This window comes from Cynocephalus volans, chromosome 5 (genome assembly GCF_027409185.1).
Source record: "Cynocephalus volans isolate mCynVol1 chromosome 5, mCynVol1.pri, whole genome shotgun sequence".
NCBI classification, from domain to species: Eukaryota; Metazoa; Chordata; class Mammalia; order Dermoptera; family Cynocephalidae; genus Cynocephalus; species Cynocephalus volans.
In genome coordinates this window covers 156,215,843-156,235,269 of record NC_084464.1, presented here as the reverse complement: position 1 = coordinate 156,235,269, position 19,427 = coordinate 156,215,843, and the positions used below count along the sequence as shown (strand labels likewise).

General features: G+C 44.6%; 1 protein-coding gene across 5 annotated transcripts in view; it reads right to left on the bottom strand.

The window, feature by feature from the left end:
* Window positions 1–1,536: 1,536 nt before the first annotated feature.
* The window catches only part of SYNJ2 (synaptojanin 2), an 83,127-nt gene continuing 65,236 nt past the window's right edge, over window positions 1,537–19,427 (bottom strand). For 3 of the 5 annotated variants that reach the window (XM_063098432.1, XM_063098434.1, XM_063098435.1), the window contains 10 exons: window positions 18,086–18,203; window positions 15,685–15,903; window positions 15,499–15,577; window positions 14,776–14,944; window positions 14,246–14,419; window positions 12,109–12,243; window positions 10,257–10,369; window positions 8,921–9,029; window positions 7,112–7,287; window positions 1,537–5,220 (listed from right to left, as the gene is read on the bottom strand). In XM_063098432.1, the coding sequence (XP_062954502.1) occupies window positions 4,468–5,220; window positions 7,112–7,287; window positions 8,921–9,029; window positions 10,257–10,369; window positions 12,109–12,243; window positions 14,246–14,419; window positions 14,776–14,944; window positions 15,499–15,577; window positions 15,685–15,903; window positions 18,086–18,203 (2,045 nt within the window). In that variant the 3' untranslated portion in view covers window positions 1,537–4,467. Of the gene's footprint in view, window positions 5,221–6,477; window positions 6,616–7,111; window positions 7,288–8,920; window positions 9,030–10,256; window positions 10,370–12,108; window positions 12,244–14,245; window positions 14,420–14,775; window positions 14,945–15,498; window positions 15,578–15,684; window positions 15,904–18,085; window positions 18,204–19,427 lie in introns of those variants that run through there. The other 2 variants (XM_063098436.1, XM_063098433.1) reach the window with 2 other exon arrangements.

Genomic DNA, 19,427 nt, shown 5'->3' with positions numbered 1-19,427 from the left:
AAGACACTTTGACAGTTTTTTACAAAACTAAACATACTCTTACCATATGACTCAGCAATTGCACTCCTTGGTATTTACACAAATGAACTGAAAACATACATCCACACAAACACTTGCACACAGACATCTACTGCAGCTTCACTCATAATTGTCAAAACCTGGAAGCAACCAGGATGTCTTTCAGTAGGTAAATGGATAAGTAAACTGTGGTACATCCAGACAATGGGTTATTATTCAGCACTAAAAAGAAATGAGCTATCAAGCCACGAAAAGACATGGAGGAACCTTAAACGCATATTACTAAGTGAAAGCAGCCAATCCAAGAAGGCTACATGATATTTGATTCCAACTCTATGGCATTCTGGAAAGGGCAAAACCATGGAGACAGTAAAAAGATAACTGCCAGGGACTAGGGGGTGGGGGGAGGATGAACAGGTGGATCACAGAGGATTTTTCAGGCGTGGAACTACTTTATATGATACTACAGTGGAGGATACACGGTATTATACATTTGTCCAGACCCATAGAGCGTACGACACCAAGAGTGAGCCCTAAGGTGAAGGATGGACCTTGACCATGATGCATCCACGCAGACATATCAGTTGGAACAAAGGCAGCACTCTGGTGTGGGTGTGGGTGCGGGTGCAGGTGTGGGTGCGGGGGAGCCTGAGCATGTGTGGGGATGGGGTATATGGGAACGCTGCACTTCCTGCTAAATCTTGCTGTGAACTTAACACCACTCTAAAAAATATAGTAAATAAAACAAACAAACAAAAGAATTGGTAGACATTCTTAAATACTCTCCAGTCTTCCTCTGGTCATAATCACTGTCACTTGTACTCTCATTATCTCACTGAGATACAGGCAAACCACCTGCCTTTTGTGACAGTGAGTTTTAAACCTCTCTCCCCACTACCTTGGCAATGAAGTTTCCTCGCCTGGTGGTTTTCTTCCTCCCCATCCAAGACCCAAGTGCTGTGTAGTCATTAAGTGAATTCAATAGAGTATTCCTTACTGGTCAGGACGGACTAGCCATATTTATTTAGAGATTATCAATATATTCTTATTCCTGAAAATCATCAGACAACATTTATGATCTATATTTTGAGTATCAATTAGCTTAGAACAAACCTAGACAGAACTTGAGGAGTGTTTACTCCTCTATGCAGTAATGTACTCAAACTACTCTAGCAGTTCAAGCTTTTGTAAGTTTGCTATAAAATTCTATAAAAAATGAATTCTAGCATCTCTCAAGTTTTATAGGCAGCGTAGCATAAAGTTATCTGTTATGGCAGTGGTCCCTGCTAGTAAGCATACAAGTCATAAATTCTTTACCAAATTATTACTTGTCTGCTTTTACAACTTAATTTGATGGTTAAGAAGTGAACCAGGGCTGGCCAGTTAGCTAAGTTGGTTACGGAGTGGTATTGTAACACCAAGGTCAAGGGTTCAGATCCCTGTACCAGCCACTGCCAGGAAAAAGAAAGAAAGAAGTGAATCAAACACAAACACAAAAACTCAAACACGGGACACAGGAATAATTAGTAACTGCATTTGATTCAGAACAGACAGCCAAAGAAGATATTCCAAGGTTCTCTTCGTATCTGAAAAGAAATAAGCCCAACTTAAAGAAAAAAAGACAAAACATTTAATAGGTATTATGTACAAATCCAGTACAAATTGTCACTTCAAAAAATATCATGGGGTTTTTATTAATCACTAGTCCCCCAATAAGTAATCTTTGCAGCTTTCCTTCCCAATGAAACGACTTCATCATAAAGCAAATGTTTTAATACGTTACTTTAATTATACTTACACACACGTCAGGGAGAGTTTTATTAAGGGTCTTGAACTTCAGCAACTTTTAGCTTTTATAGAAATTGCTTGGGCAGATGTCCTAATTTCAATCATTTACCGGAACAAATTTTTAAAAAATAGACAGTAAGTCTGAGAAGATTGTGTTGTAAAAGGGAATATAGCTGGGGTCTGAGAGACAAGTGGAGTTATAAAAAGCGCTGTGCCCAAAACACTGCGGTGAACTGTGTCGTGTGACAGAGCAGCAGGAATGGAGAAAACCGCAAGGTCACGATGAGAAGGCCTATGTGGTAGCATCAAAGACAGACTAAAAAAAACCGGAATGAAATCCCCAAGATGGCAGCTGCTCATTGTCCAGATTATTCCATCGGCCCTGCTGCTAACTTGGAAAACCTACCAACTAGTAAGCATTGACTTAAAACATAAATAAGGCAATTCTAATAGTTTTTTTTTTTTTAAAGAGCTCTGGTGTGAGAGCCAAACGTATTATCAACTCAAAATCCAGTCTATGTTGTTCACTAAATTTGAACACCCACGATCAAATAAAATTTGTCGAATTTTTAATGTTGAACTACTTGTAATTTTTCTTGTGACCCACCTCCCCACGTCAACATAACTCTGTGTATTCGTACTTACTGTCAGATTCTTAAGAGCTACTGTGTGATGAGCACCTTCTCAACAGAAATGGTTTTCTGTCATTTATTTACTGTTATTCATAACAAAGAAGACACCTAACACTAGGCCTATTCCCAGCATTACAAGCAATTTTTGTGGTGCTTACTTTCCCCTCCTTTCCTGACTGCTTGTTACATTTATCTGCTTTCAAATGCACCTCCTTTTGGTGGGAAAAGAGGTTATAGGGAAAAAAAGCATTTGAATGAAAAAATCTTCAATTCCATTCCTGATCATACCTGTTAGTAGCAATGTGCATCTTGGCAAATTATTGAACTTCTCTGAGAAACCCATCTTGCTTTCTCCCCATAAATATTTTAAGGATTATGGTGTTGACTTCTTTTGTTTGTTACAGAGGTAAAAATCATATGAAATACGTAAGTGCCATCGGAGGCACCTTGATCACCCAAACACTGTCTTTTATGACTGGTCAACTATGCATATTACCTGTTTATCTCTATGGGTCACTGATCCCTTTTTCTTTTATCAGTTTGCAGATGAAATGAGATACATATTGTAGTTTTGTTTTTGTTTTGAGTGCCAGATTTAAGTAATCTGCAATATATCTTGACAGTGACAATGTAAAGTAATTCTGAAATCCCAGACACCTGGTTGGTAACAAGAGAGTGGTATATCCCAGGCAAGATACTGGTTACCATCCTAAACATTAGCTTTTAGTACAGGAATTCCCCAGAGTCATGTGAGGGATAACACGGTGTCATTGTCATATGATTCTACGACATGAGAGACTCCTAGATATGGTAGGTGGCACAAAAAGATTTTGCCAGTGAACTTATCAGCAAAACTGTATCTGCTTTAAATGGATTCTAGGCCTTATAACACTATTTTTAAAATGTAGAACAGTATTGTGATGTCTTTTTCAGTTAGTGAACAGGTGAAAAGTGGTATTGGAAACATGTAGGAAAAATGTATAGGGAAAAAGTAAATCTAATAAACATATAGATAAGCAAACCTGGAAATGCTGCCCTGGGCATTCTTACATGCAGGGACATGTAGTGCTTTCCTCTTAAAGCTCCAGCCAGGCAGATGCGGCTAAAACAAATACTCTTCATATTATATCAATGAGAATCAATATCATGTGCCAGTGTGAGTTCTCACATTTTGTGCTTTTACAGGATACGGAATATAAGGTGAAAAAAAATCCATGAGGTTTCATTGAATAAGGACTAAACGGTGGAAAAAATCAGTTTCAGTAGCACACCATGGCTCAGGACTGTAGCAATTTATAGGGTGTGCGATGTCTAAGTCACAGTACAGGGGTCTTCAGCCAGTTGAAGCTGAGTTTAATTAAGCTAACAGCACATGCTTTAGAACAGTGTATAACATCAGCTCCTATGGGATTCAACAAAATCAAGGTTAATATCCACGCATATGAATAAACACAAGGACTCACTGGAATGTACAGTCTAGTCATCTGGTTGATGTAACTGCTGCTTCCAGCTCTGATTTTTTTTTTTTAAAACCTGGTTTTAGTGGGCCAGGAACAGCTATTAATGGTCCCAACTGCCTTTTAATGTAATCCTCATTTTATGAACCAATCTTCAGGTGGCTCACCAAAGTTATTCAAAATCTGTAAACTACAAACAAAACAAAACAAAACAGCCCCCAGCCAATACACATATAAATTGAACAACCGTTTAAAATTCAATGGGAGACAACTTCTTGGGCCTTATCAGCTAATTTCCTTTCTTAAAATCCATACACTGAATCTAACAGGAGGTTTCCCATTCGCCTGAGAGGAAACTTAAAATGTTCAAGTCTGGAATAAAACATATTTTGGTGGATGAATAATAATCTTATTGAATAAGGGACACAATTTTAGTAAACTACACAATAGTGACAGATGCAAAAATGTTTTTCTCAATGTGCCTTTAAATAGACGTCTCTTTTGACCTGGTCAAGAGGTGCCCGTGGGGAAGGCGTGCATTCTGGAAGAGCTCGGCCTCCAACGTGGCTCAGTCATGTTTTTGTCAGTGGGTCAAACACCTGCAGCACTGTCCTCTTGTCTTTGTCACTGACTGTCACCCAGTGATCAAAGTTTTCTTGCCCATGGTCTGGTGGAAGCTCCACCTCGGCAGGGGAAGCACTGACTTGCGCTGGGTCTGTGTGAGCCCTTTCAGGGCTCCTGGTCCCCGAGTCCAAAGGGTCAGAGCTCTTGGAAAGCCAGGAGTTATCCAACAGTTTAGGATGGTGGAGAAGGTTCCAGAAGGGATCCTGATAACCACTGAGAAAGGAGGCTGCCTCTGGCTCTATCATTTTGGTGCTATCAGTTTCGGGGCTGGGAGCAGATGAACCGTGGAGAAAATCCACGTGTGGAAAGACAGCGTCGGCATCAGGCTCGTGCCCAGCTGGACGGTCGCTGCTGCTGCAGCACGTGAGGCCCTGGAGGAGCCGACTGTTGCTCTTCAGGACCTGCATGTGGAAGGCTGCTGGCACTGACTTCTTCCTCCTCGGGGGCACCTTGGGCACAAGAGACAGAACCTCCGGAGGTGGTGGCATGGTGACTTTTGCCATGGCAGGGGTTTCGTCTGGCTCTGGCTTTCCGCTGTTTGGCTTCCTCTCTGCACCTTTCCCAGGCTGAGATGTTCTTGGTTTGGGAACAGGAGGGACCCGAAGGGCTGTTGCTAGAGGAGGGGTTTCAAAGTTTGTCTCAGGGGGCCCGGCTGTAAAATGGACAGTCGGTTGCTCAAACTGCTCTTCTGGTGACAGGGGCTGAGAAAAGGCAAGACAAAGAGTGTTCGTAAGAAGTCACCACTTGGGAAGCCGAGAACCAAAGAACACTTAGTGGTCAGCAGGGAAACAGATGAGACTGAGCTGACAGTCCAGCAAACTGGAGATCTGATAATGTCTGGGATGCCCGAAATGTGACCAGGTAGAAAAAAGCCCAGGAGAAACACACACATTGATCAAGTCACACCAGCACGTCCAAGGAAAGATGAGTGGAACCTTTAAAACCAGGGCAACACTGAATAATTCAAGATAAATTTTTCTTTATTCCCTTAGGAAACGGGGTTATGCTGTTCCCTTATTAAAAGCTAACCTCCCTGAAAACATTCTTTGAGGCTGTAGCTCTGGGTGATAATCAAGTCTGTCCCAAGCTAGGCTGAAGTACCTTATGTTCCAGCATTAAGCTAACTGAAGGACTAATGGATATACTTCCCCCTCGAAACTTTTATATTTAAATATAAATATAAAAGAATGGGAAACTTTATCCAGGGACTTCACTTCCTTGGTTCTGATTCAAAACTATCACAAAGAAAACACCTGCACAGTGCAAAATGAAGCTTTTATACAGAAATGGGTACCAGTAGTTAAGCATTAGCAATTCAGTATTTCTTTTGGTTCTTTAGAAAACAAACTGAAAAAAATAATCCCTTCTCCAATAGCCTTGGGTGCAACAGGTGGGAAAATGAATCCATTTCTGCTCCTGGCTTTTAAAAGAAAAGGCAAAGCATGTACAGAAGGTCCCCGATTTCACGATGGTTCGACTTAACGATTTTCAACTTTACGATGGTGCAAAAGTGATATGCATTCAGTAGAAACCATACTTCTTGATCTAGCATTTTTATTATTATAAAATAGGCTTTGTGTTAGATAATTTGCCCAACTGTAGGCTAACATAAGTGTTCTGAGCACGTAATATGGGCTAAGCTAAGCTATGCTGTTCGGTAGGTTGTTAGGTGTATTAAATGCATTTTCTACGTATGATATTTCAACTTATGGGTTTATTGGAATGTCTCCCATCATAAATTAAGGAGCATCTGTACGAGGAAAAGGAGGAGGAACAAGGTCCACTTGGCAAGAAGGTATGGAAAATAGATGGCAATGAGCCAAAGGGAGATGGCAGAGGTGCCCAGAAGACACAGAGCAGGCTCTACGAAGAGCAAAGCTCCAAAGCAACTGCTCACACTTCCTATGGGTGGGAGAGCAGCAATCATTCTGGGATGACAGATTACCGAGGGTCCCATCACCAGAACACTGAGCTCAAACGGAAGATCCAGACGTGTCTATAGGTGCCAGTCTTTGGGCTGCTACTGTCCTTACAAACTCATGTCTTTGAAGCAGTAAGCAAGGCTGAGAAGCTTGAGGGCGAGAGCAGAAAACAATCTGCAAGAAAAGTGGTGAGAAAAGCTGTCGGACTGCCAGCAGAGCGAGGCGCACCAGAGCTGGTCGACATGGCTAATCTAGGAATCAGTGACTGCTTTTCTAATGCAAATAAAATCTGTACCTGTGAAACCATGTGCACACGACACAGACCACACACACGGGCAATACCGGAACACTTGAGTAAAAGCATCCCACAGTGGTTCCCAGTGGGGACTCAGAACATCTAGGAAGCACAACACCTCCAAGCTGCTCTTGTGAGTATCTGCAGAAAGACAGCAGGCCCCTCGTTCTGCTCAGCTAGAGTCAAGACACGGCAGGAATACGAGGGAGAAAGCAGCTGTCAAGCATTCTTCTCAAAGAGGCACCTGTGTCTGGGACTCATGAATGTGGATGCAAAGACCATACTCAGCTAGGTTTCTGCCTGTGAATGTCATTCCTATCTAACAAGACATTTGAGCAACTTAGGAGTAAGAGGTTTATGCTACCAGGTTTGTACCTTTCCTGTCCGTCTCAAGGTTGGCTTCTTGAGGGCAGGAACCCTGGGTGCTGGCCGACGGGGCAGGAGCGGGGGCCCCTGGGAGCTCTCAGGTTTGGCTACCCCAGGTGCAGGCTCTGGTTTGGAGGATCCTTGGTCCCTCAAGGCCATGGCATTTAGTGCTTCATCTGGGGCACCTGGAACATAAAATCACATGGCTGAAGTGTAAAGATCAAGGCACCTTCCCTGCAAAATTTCATCTTTAGATAGTTTACATCTTAAGGATAATTTACTATTTCAATGTATTTCTTTTCTAAAAAAAAAAAAAATCTTGAAGGATTTGTCAGGACCAACCAGCTAGGTTCAGCCCCAGCTTTGCACGCTCACAGGGGTCATGGATGGTCTTGATGGGGGACCAGTGAGGCCCTGACATCACATGCAAACCTTCATGCACAGTGACATTTCTCAGGGGAGATGATCCAACACACCCCCAAATCTCAATGAGACCATGACCAAGAAAATGTTAAGTTGGGACTGTGGGTAGATTTCAAACCTCAAACCCCTACTAACATCTACATCTCTAGAATTTTAATTTTTAAAACAGTTTTATTGAGATATAATTCACATATGATAAAATTCACCCTTTTTAAATGTACCATTCAGTAATTTTTAGTATATTTACAAAGTTGTGCAACAGTCACCACTACATAATTCTAGAACATTTCCATTACCCCAGAAAGAACTCCACACCCATTATCAGTCAGTCCCCATTCCCTCCTCTTTCCAATCCCTGGAAACCACTAATCACTTTCAGACTGTATGGATTTGCCTATTATAGACATTTCGCATAAATGGAATCATACGATATGTGGTCTTTTGTGTCTGGCCTCTTTCACTCAGCATAATGTTTTCAAAGTTCACCCGTGATGTAGCATGTATCAGCACTTCATTCCTTTTTTATGGCTGCATAATATTCTATTGCATGGATGTACCACATTTTGTGTATCTATCCATTTATCAGTTGATGGATACTTAGGTTGTTACATCCATAGTTTAAGTTATTTTTTAAAATAAAGAAAGAAACGATTTGTGGTGGTACTACCCTACATCAGTGTTTCTCAGCCTCTTAACTCATTCCCTTCTTAAACGTTATCTGAGAATTCCAAATAAATTAAATACACTAGCTGAAAGCAAAGTAGGCAATCATAATTGCACTTGTCTTTCAAAGGTCATAAACTACCCTCTGCAAAAGAGACTCTGGAACAAAGCCAAAATCAAAACAAAAAATGTCAGTTACCAGTGGTTTTGAATGAATGGGGGAAATTCCAAGTAAAATATGATTAAGAGTTAAGTGAAGTGACAGAAACAAAATATTAACAGGCAGTGTGGTTGAGAAGAGGTCCCCGCCTGACAGTAAAGAATTTATTTACACTTGCTGACGACTCAAAAAGTACATTTTGTGCCTGAAATAAGGACGCAGACCATAATTACCTCTTTTTTACAGAGCCGGCAGAATGACTTAGTGTCTGCAGCATTAACCTTTTTAAAATTCATTTTCATTTACCTCAGTCTCTCCCTTAAATGCTGCTTAATAATCCTGGGATTATTTCTATATACTTACTGACTTTGGAATATATAGTTTTAAATGTACAATAAATCTTAGTAATAGAATTATATAAAATGTTGCTAAAGGATATTTTCATTTAATACTGCCTCCAGAAAAATTTTTAAAGTTATTTTCTTTTCTAGGCCAGTTTTAGCAAGAAGATGAAAAGGAAAGTCAGTTTTTCTCCTCAGTTTTCTGTGGGAGAGCCCCAGGAGACTACTTACCTCCTCTGGCTTCCAGGAGACAGCGGATTGCTGCTTCTGCCTCTTGAGCATTGGTGGTTTTGATCTGTTTGACATTGTAAGGTTTACTTATTCCAGTCCTGGCTTTGGGCTTGAGGACAGAAAAGAACCAGAAGCATGTTAAGACAGGTAGGAAAACAGCCTCCTGTGATGCATTCACCACCTGCTGGCCTGTGCACAAGTGTGGGGTTCACTGAGCTCCATCAGGCGGAGATTAAAACCCACTCTCCAGGGCCGACCCCGTGGCGCACCTGGTAGAGTGCTGCGCTGGGAGCGCGGCAACCCTCCCGCCGCGGGTTCGGATCCTATATAGGACTGACCGGTGCACTCACTGGCTGAGTGCCGGTCACGAAAAAAAAAAAAACGACGAAAAAAAAAAAAAAAAACCCACTCTCCAATCTATACTGCATCCTCAGTCCTCTTTCCCACCGGAGAACTCTCATTCTAAGATAAATGACTCTTGTCTCCCAAACAGGTGGTCACAGGTTTTTGCAACATGGACAAACCATCTTCTATCTTTATTTCAAGAACCAGGTAAAAGCCAGAAAAAGCAGAATCAGAGGCCACTCCTTCACAGTCTCACTGAGTTATTAAACGCCTTCTAGATACACATTTCCTTAAAAGTGCTTTTTCTACCTTGTTACCTTTCTACGTCTTAACCCAGCCATGGGCCTCTAGCCAACCCCTGCACCTGCCGTGACTGCGTGAGCTCCTGGCCCAGCCCACCTCCCCAAACTCTTGTGTGACATCCTGGGACATGTCAGCTTTCACCACAACCACTCCCCCTCCCTCGCCTTCTATTTCATGCTGTCCTTCAGCAGCTCACAGAAGCCTCTGGAACCCTCCCCCTCTACAATCCTGTATGACTGTTACTAGTGTTCCCCTCCTTTGTTACTTAGGTCTACCAGTCTCATTTTAGCCTCTTCTCACTACCAACTTTACGCTAGAATGATCACCACTTTCGCAAGACTGATCTGAATTTCTATTTTCCCTTTTACCAACCATTGTTCTGCACACCAAGGGCAAAGGCAAGAATCAGAAAGGAGAGAAACAAATAAGTCTGGAAACCAGCAATCCTGCTTTGCAGGAATGCAGGGGTTTCATCAAAAGTGACTTTCTCTAGAACACCCTGTACAACCATTTACAAGCCCTACAAGGAGGCTGCTACTGAGAGTTACAGGGTTTGGAGATGAGGTGGTGGACGGAAAGAGGGCTAAAGAGATGTAAGTCCACGTATTCGCTGAGAAGAGGCAATCTCGCTGCATCTGGGTTTGCAAGGCTTACCCACTTTACATGAGCTGAACACAGAAGAACTCACCGGTTGCTGAGGCGCTCCTGGCAGGAGTTTTGCTGTTTGCAAAATTGAATACTGCCCATGGGTGCCCGAGGAGATGGACACATCTGAAGCCGACTTTTTCACCATGAAACCAGCTGTGAAGAGCAACAAGGACAGAGTCTCAATCTCAGTGAAGTGACAACTTTTGCAGCCAGCTGCGAGCAGCCTGGTTAGATGAGGCTGATGTCAGCCAACCACGGGCACGTTAGGGTCTGGAAACTCCGCCAGCACTTGGAGCACTCACAGAGTCAGGGGGCTTCTGAGAACCCCTGGGGAGTTTCCCTCTTTCTTTTCTTTTCTTTTTTCTTTTTTTTGGTCTTTTTCGTGACCGGCACTCAGCCAGTGAGTGCACCGGCCATTCCTATATAGGATCCGAACCCGCGCGCTCCCAGCGCCGCGCTCTCCCGAGTGCGCCACGGGGTCGGCCCCCCTCTTTATTTTCTAACAGCTTGTGCCTATTAATGTAGAGTCTTTGGAGAAGCAGTATTTGAATGCAAATTTTAATATAACATCCTGGGGGACTGAAATCTAATATTAAAACCAGTTGATTTTTAAATGGTTTAATACATACTACTACTGTTAGGACCAAATTTAAAAAATGTTTTGTAAGGAAAAAAAAAATCCCAAAGCAGGGGAATAAATTATGTTAAATTATACTTATAGCCATTAACAAATCATGTTTCAGAACATTTAATGACAGAAAATATGACACATTAAATGAAAGAAAGACAAATGACCAAACAAAATGGATATCAATTAAAAAAAAAATTAAATAAAAAATTGTGTGTAGATGCAGATACATGTAAGTAAGGCTGGAAGTCTTCTGGTTAACAACTATTATCTGCATGTAGGCAAGTGAATTTAAAAATTTTATTCTCTATTTTTATAAAATGTCCACAATAATACTTGTATATGATACATAAAGTTTACTTTTTGTTATTTTAATTTTATATTTTGGGCTGGCTGGTTAGTTAGTTGGTTAGATAGAACACTGCCTTATAACACCAAGGTCATGGGTTCGGATCCCCCTACCAGCCAACCACCAAAAACAATTCTATTTTTTATCTTATTTTCTGAATATAAGCTCAGAAAGGAAAATTGTGCTTAAAAAGTTATGTGCTTCTGGTTTGCCATAGATTACTATTACGATGTAAGCCAAGATTAACCCAATTTTGAAAGTAACATCTTAGGAAAATCAAATTCTGATTGTCAAATTTTGTAGGCGGGGGAGTAAACTTTCATGGTATCATTATATATTAAACTAACCAAAAGCATGTCGCAACTCCATTTTCAGGATCTAAGGAAAGTTTGGTGAGCAAGGCATTGTTTGAGGAGCTGGAAGAAAAGACCTATCCTATGAGAGCCAGGATAAGGAAGAGTTTGTTCCCAGAATCAAGGCATGTAGTAGCCAGGAGGCCTTGGATCACAGGAGGGATGGCCCGGGTTAGAGGTGAGCATGTGGTCACCTGGAGCTTAGGGACCACCTGTGTTACGAGATTCCTAGGAAGCAGAGAAAAGCCCCTCACTTGGCTGCAGCCCTAATTTTCCATTCTATATGGTTTCAAACTGAAAGCAGCTTAAAGAAAAGGCACAGCTATGGGATGAAGAGCAGATTCATAAAGAAATCATTTAATTTGCTGTGAGAAAAACAACTATCTCTGATATCAAACATGTTCCGGATTTAAGACAAAAAGGAGCCCAAGGTGGAGGGTGGAGCATTGTGGGGACTCAAAGGCCACGTAGAGGTTTACCGAGAGCCATTTTTTCAGTAGCAGGAAACAGGCAATTATTCCCAGCAGGCATCGTGCTAAGCTGAAAGCAAGTGAAGTCTTACTTGGAGGGGGGGGTCTCTGTGGAGGGTGAGGTGGCCGAGGCCTATTGGGAACCGACAGAGACCTGCTTGGAGACCGGTGGCGGAAATCCCCAACTGCTTCCAGCTCCTGCTTTAACTCCAACAGGTCAGCATCATCTGGAGGACATGGTGGGATGAGAGTGAGACGGTCTTTCCCAAATGCATGAGTGTCAGACACAGTCTGTGCACAGGAGGCCGACTGTCACAGGTGAAACTGCTGCAGGACAGCTCAAGGCCCTGGTCAGAGACGGGCACCCCTTTCTGCTGGGGGTGGGGGAAGAGGGCACCCAGTGCCTGCTTGGGACATTCACTGGACAGTGGAGAGAGCCTGTTTTCCAGACTTGAGAGACATACTGAAATATTCTAAACTGCAGGCGTGCTTCCTTCCGAAATGACCAACCAGGCTTCCACATGGAGTAGAGGAGACAAGTGGGAAACCAAAATCCTAAAAGATCCACCCGGCCACCGGGAAGACAGGTTTTTACTCCTCACTCTAAAACATGACAACTGCTTCGGGAGCTGAGACTATTCTCCCTTGTAGGCCAGCAGGACGGCCTGGCATTAGGTGGCAAGCTCTGGTACTGAGCGTCCGACTCACTCATGAAACCAAAAGGCTGCCAGCCGCTCTGCACGTGTGCACCGTCTCGGCTTGACCTGCACGTCCCTTCTGGGAAGGCCAAGAGGGGCACAGGACATGGCTGCTCCTGCTTCGTCACAGGCATGTCTGGCACACAGGAACTCAGGACAACACAGCTCTTCTCCCCCAACCCCCACAGGCCTTTCCACTGTGCTTTGGCTCAGACAACCCATCCTTCAAATCCAACAGCCCTGCGCCATGTCTTTTGAGGCTTAAACTGGGAGAAGCAGGACTTCTTCTAGTGGGAATGGCTGAACATGCCACAGCATCGAGGAGATGCCCGCTTGGTGCTCGCCAGGTGGCACGGCCACCCACGTCCTCCCACATTGTTCTATTAACTTCCTCATTCAAAGGGGCATTTTGTGCTCATACCTGCCCTGGCCTCCAGAGGCTGTCTGACCTGTGGCCACCCCCGGAGACAAGGGTCGCTTTCTCTCTGAAGAGCACATCCCCTCGGCCACTTCAGCTCCAGAGCAGGGGCACAGAACTGCTTAGATGCTCTGATGGAGGCTGCAGCGTCTGTATCAGGCAGCCATCCCCAAACCTCCTGGGGGTTTTGCCAAATGCCAGATTTCCAGGGTTCCACCCCACCCCTGCCAAATCCAAATCTTCATGGCGTGGTCCAGCAATCTGTAAGTGTCAAAGCTCCTGATGGCTCAATGTAGGCAAACCACATCAGTTTGGGAACCATTATATAGTCAAAGGGCCTGGAGGGGTCTTTGCACCTCTCTCTGGGAAGCACTTGAATCCACTTTCAGCCCTGTTCTCTGTTCTCAGCCCTGGTTCAAGTGTCCTGACACATGGCTAAGCTCTGCCCTCTAACTGGGGACACAGTGACTGGCAGCTGGAGGCATTCCTGCTGCACATGGAACACAGTCAACGTAGTCTGATGCTGAAACATGAACCACCCTATTTGCCAGCCACGGAACACTAGTGGGTTTTTAAATGTATTCAATAATTATTACATCATTTAATCTGGGGTGTGTGGTTCAATCTCTTTACCTTTCAGCCCCTCTTTACTTATGGCTAAAGTGATAAAATGATGCAACTGTACAATGTGACTGTATAAGAACATAATATATGAATGTAACAATACACTAGCAACTCAGGACACATTGAATGTGCCTCTTATGGAATTGAATCAGAAAAGATTTTGGGGAAGAAAAACCCATCACAAATACAAAACCAGCTCAGAACTGTGGCCATATGAATATACAGAGGAAACAGGAGTTATCATGAGTGTGTTGTGTTAATGAGGCACAAGTTGTTGTAAAAAGTAAAACAACCAGAGGAAATCAGTGTGTGCTGCTGCCCTCCTCCCCGGCGCCCAGTTCCTGCGCTCACACGCCTGCCTGGTTCGGCCTCCCAGGACCGCGTGCTTGAGTGTGGCATCTGCAATGCCCAACTGCCCAGAGGAACAGAGACAGTCTGTCCCGAGCGAACTCCGCACAGAGGCTATTGAGAAAAGGAAGGTCCGGCTACCTTTGTAAGTTGGATGCTGCTGCTTTTTGCTAAGTGCAGGTGACTTGTGGAGTGGTGCCCCCACTGCGGAGCTGGGGGTGTCAGAAAGGTCGTCTGCCCCCAGCTCACTGTCTGAGGCCACAGACTGACTGAGCTCATCCACCAGGTAGTCTTCATCCTCTTCAAGAATGTCCCCTGGCAGAAGGGAACGAATCACAGTAAGGGTGAGATGGCACAGTCCGTGCTGGAACACCGGCACACCCCCCACAGCCCATGGCCCCTCACGTCAGAGACAGTGGCCTCCTCCTCCCTTCATGCCCACAGCCCCGGCTTCTGCAAAACCACTGTTTTCCATGTAAGTGTAGACACCTCCGGTCCCATTTACCATTCCGTGCATCGTCCCCACATATGAACACTGCCTGTTCTCGCCCCACAGATGGGACCCTGCTCGTCAAACATCCTCCGTACGCTCTGCACGGCGGGGTTCCCGAATCTCACGCCCGTTGCTGGGAGGACTGCGTGCCTGCCCCGCTGTGCTGAGGGGCACTCACCTTCTGACTCGTAGTCCAAACTTGAGAAGTCGAAGTTTTCCTCCAGCAGGCAGGAATTGGCGGTGGGGGACACAGGGGCCATGCTGTCACGTTTTCTCATGATCTCCTCCTGCAGACCTTTCAGCCAGTCCTTTGTCTTTGGCCGAATCGTCACTGCTCTGCCCTTCACCTGTGAGGACAGAGTGGCCACCCGAGGATAAATACAAAAGTCACAAGGACTCCCTGTGATCACAAAGCACTTCTCTCTCAAAGCCACACCCAGGAAAGACGCCAGTCTTTGCGTTTCACCAAGAAAACCTGAGGGTCCAGACCCCAGGCAGGCTCAGCATAGCTCCCACACGTTTGGTCTAAATAAAAGTTGAACCATCATTGCCAGCTTTTCATCCCGGGCAAATTTAAAAGCAGGATATTATCAAAATGGAAACTACCTATGAGCTGCATATTCTAAAACACATACTCTAAGGAGAAAGATCGAAACACTCTCCCACCTGGAGGGTGAGCAAAGAGAGACCAAGGAACTCGGTGGGAACTACTCTAAAACTTGCTTTTTCTCCCCAAATCCTGCAGGTAGCCAGGGCTGGATGTGAGACACCTCAGAACCAGAATGAAGAATTCCAGCTCCCTCTCTCCCGTGGTGCCTACACATACAGGTGCAGACTGGGCACAGGCCAGGCCCAGAGGACAGGGGACAACATGGCCATATAGTGACCAACCACGACTCACCTTCATACCATCCACGTCCAGGACACTGAGAGCTGAGTGACTGTCTGCAAAAGTCACCAGCATCTGCCCTTGGTTGATCCTGGAATAAATGGAATATGCCAAGTCAAGGCCGAGAACGACTCTGCAGCTCTCACGGATCCTCGCCAACACGACACAGGAGCCCACATCCACAGGGGAGGTAGTTACCTGACGAGAACGATCGTCCCATAGTTCCCCAAGGTCTGCATGAGCTCGGTACGCAGGTCCTCAGGAAACTCATTTTTCTCTTCCAGGGTTGGCGACTGAAGGTTTATGACAACAGTGGCATCCAGGGGGCCCTGGAAAGAGGACACTTCCTGGAAAACTCTCTCCCGAGCACCCACGTCGACTTCTTGTACTTCCACCTCCACGATCGCCAGCACGGGTCTGTGTCAGACACAAAGGGAAGACGGGTGACAGTTAAGCCAGGACGGATATCCACACCCACCCCCAGCCACCGATCCACAGCTCAGCCCCTCAGAGCACTGCTGCAGACGGTGACCATCAACAGTCCCACCCATCTGCAGGCCAGCTGCCCTGCCCTCCGGCTTCAGTCTTTATCTTTCCCCAATCTTAGAATTATCTTGGCATTTTTTTCTAAGGATGGTTTGAGAGAAAAAAATATGCAGTGCTCTAAAGATGTAACATAACACTTAGAAAATAACCAGCCGTCAGCCACGGTGTATTTACACAGCAGTCCCTAGTACGGGAAGTGGGGAAGTGGGCACCGAGCTCTGCTAGGGTTCAAACGTTTCAGATGCTATTTGGCAATCTGTGTTAAGAGTGTCAAAAATATTCATCTCTTTTGACTTAGTAATCTCACTTCTAGGAGTTTATTCAGACAAAGATTTATATACAAGGTTGATCATTTACAGCACTGCTGAGGGGAGAGAAAAAAATATGGACTTAACTGCTCCATTATGGGGAGACAGTTATGACACATCCATACAATAAGATGCTACGCAATCATTAAGAATAATGTCATGGAAATCTATTTGACATATGCAGGAAAACAGACAAGCAGGAAATAACGCAATCATTCCTGTAATTTTGATATAGGAAGGTTACTTTATTTACAAAATTAAAAAAACTTTTTATTATGCAGATTATGTAACTAGTTGAAGATTTACAATACAACGTTAAGTGGGAACAAAGCCTAATATGAAATATATATAATATGGTGGTAACCTTTAAACCTTGAAAATAGTAAAAAAAATTAAGAGACATGATGGGGCGACAGTATCCACACCCATTTTTATGTTACTAATATTAGATTTTTCCTTTCATCTGTAAGCAAGAAGAAAGACGACTGAGCAAACTCTTACCCGGGGACATGCACTAAGTGAGTAATTTTAAAAAACTTCTTTAGCAGCAACACTTTCGCAGAGGCCCCATGTGATGGACACGTCGGACGTGTCTGGATGAAGCAGGAGCGGCAGGGCGGGCAGCTTTACTCACTCAGCAACAAGAAGGAACAAACTTGCTACACACAACAACCTGGATGACTCTCAGAGGACCCAACCACTTCTCACCACTATGACCCGCAACCACCCTGGTCCCACAACAGCACAGTCTTGTCTGTTTTGTCCACTGTTTATTCCTGGTGCCAGCAACACAGCCTGGCATATAAGGCCCCTCAATAAATATCGATTAAATGCAGGTTTCTAAATACACTATCTAAACTAGCAAACCTTGAAGTCATACATCTGAAGATGTCCCAAAGCTCTTTTCTAGCTATGGGTTGGCAACAACAGGTATCTAAAGAATTTGGAAGTATCTAAAGATTTAGATCTATTGACTGACCCACTGTTCCCCACCCTTTTTTTCCTTAATTTCTTTCCTTGTATAAGTTGAAATGGACCCGACAGTTCCGGCAGCAGCCTTGGGAAGACCACCTACACCCTCAAACGCCATCCGCTACTGTCTCTGTAAAGATGCTCTGCGAGGCGCTCTCCCTCTGCAGCAGGTCCTGGCACCCACGCCAAGCTGACAGGCTGCTTCCCTCCCCGTCACCTGCCACTTCCTTTCCATCCTCTACGCGTGATGCTGGAGGCCAAACCAACAGGTCAGAGCACTTAAAAGACCTGAATCGAAGATTTAAACCCCTATAGTGTTTGTAGTAATAAAATATTAGAATAAAATATTCATCAATAGGTGAAGGGGTGATCTCCATGGATACATTTAGTGGAAAACTGGACAGCAGTTACAAATGAATGAACCACACCTACAACATCAACATGATTGTATCTCAAAAATAATAAGTAAGAAAAAAGCAAGTCATGTAACAACATCATTTAAGAAAATATAAAAGCCCCAAAATACTATATAGGTCATGTCTTTGGAATTTTCATGATTTGGAGCTATGACAGAATGCTCACGTTTATTAATTGTTCATGCTGAGTACACAGACATTTCTATTCTTCTGGGCTCTTTAGTGTATTTTACACACATGCACACACACACACATACACACAATCCTGATGGGGACAGCATGTTGATGGCCCGTCGGGAGGAGGAGACGCTGCCTTCTCCAGTACAGGAGAACGTGCTGTCACAGCGAGGACCGTACCTGTGATCAGACGCTTGCAGCTCCGCGCGGCCGTAGTACATGAGGGCGCCAGGAGACCAGGCATGTCTGACTTTGGCATCAGCATCTAGATCGTTGTCCAGGAGGTTGAGTTCTCCAGCTACTCACAGGGGTCCCATTCGAGAGACGCACATGTAACACAGAATCATGTCAATACACATGAACGTGGTTAGGAAACCCACAGCAGAGATCCGTGTCACAGCTACCTCGTGTCTCATGCTCATTCACTTTACCTCCTTGAGCTTGAAACTGGGCTTTGGTTGCTTTGGGGCCTGAAGTAAAAAAAAATTCCTCACTCACAGTTTACCCAAAACAGTAATGAACGTGACTGCCTCCAACCCTCCCCAGTGTACCGACAGCGGGTCTGGGACACACACTTTGCTGCTGCTGGGTTTCTGCCCCCAGGGCCCCAGGAATTACAGTGAGTCTGCAGCAATTTGTACAGAAATCGACGGGGAGGCTCAGAACACAGGGTCCATTCTGGGCCCCGCCTCACAGTGCCCTGCGGCTGTGCAAATGCTCATGAACTTATCTGAAGGAAAACTCATCTTTTCTAGCCGCAGATGCAGTTTCCTGACTTTGAAATCTCACCAGGCATCTCTCCCAAAATGTGTAATCATTGTTCATGTACTAGTTTACAGGTGTGCTAATCTTATTATAAACTTCGCTTCCTAGCAGGGCATCAAAAATTACTCAGATCATACTTGACAACTAATTAATACAAAACAATTTTTATTTTTACTGTGTCTTGCTCATGTTCAGTTTGAACAAAATGGGCTGGATAAAGTGCAGGAGGGAGCGAGAGAGTGTGGGGAGGGAGAGGCATCGTGATCCTTCGATCCTCTTTCCCCGCCCAGAACAAACTGACAGAGGTGGGGTGTGCAGGGGACAGCCATGAGGCAGGGTGGAGAGCAGGAGCAGATCACCTGCAGGTCATGGTCTCAGAAAGAGGCCCGCGGGGGAGGGCCCCAGAGCACAAACTCTGGAGCTTAAGGGTTAACATCTGCAATGACTTGTGTGTCATTTTCGGTTGCCAAGTGTAGTGGACTAAATTATGTCCCCCAAAACTCACTGAGGCTTGAATTGTCTCCTAAGTTTTATGTACTAGAAACTTGGCCCACTGTGACTGTTAAGAGGGTGGGAAATCCTATTATGGTAACTGAGAGGTGGAGCCTTGAAGAGGTGGTTGGATTGTAGGACCGTGCCCTAGTGAATTGATTAAAAATGGTGGTCAGGGGCGTGGTTCTGAGGGCTTTAAAAGAGGAGAGTCTGTCTCTCTCTCTCTCTCTCTGTCTGCTCTCTCAGCTTCCACCATCTTGCAATG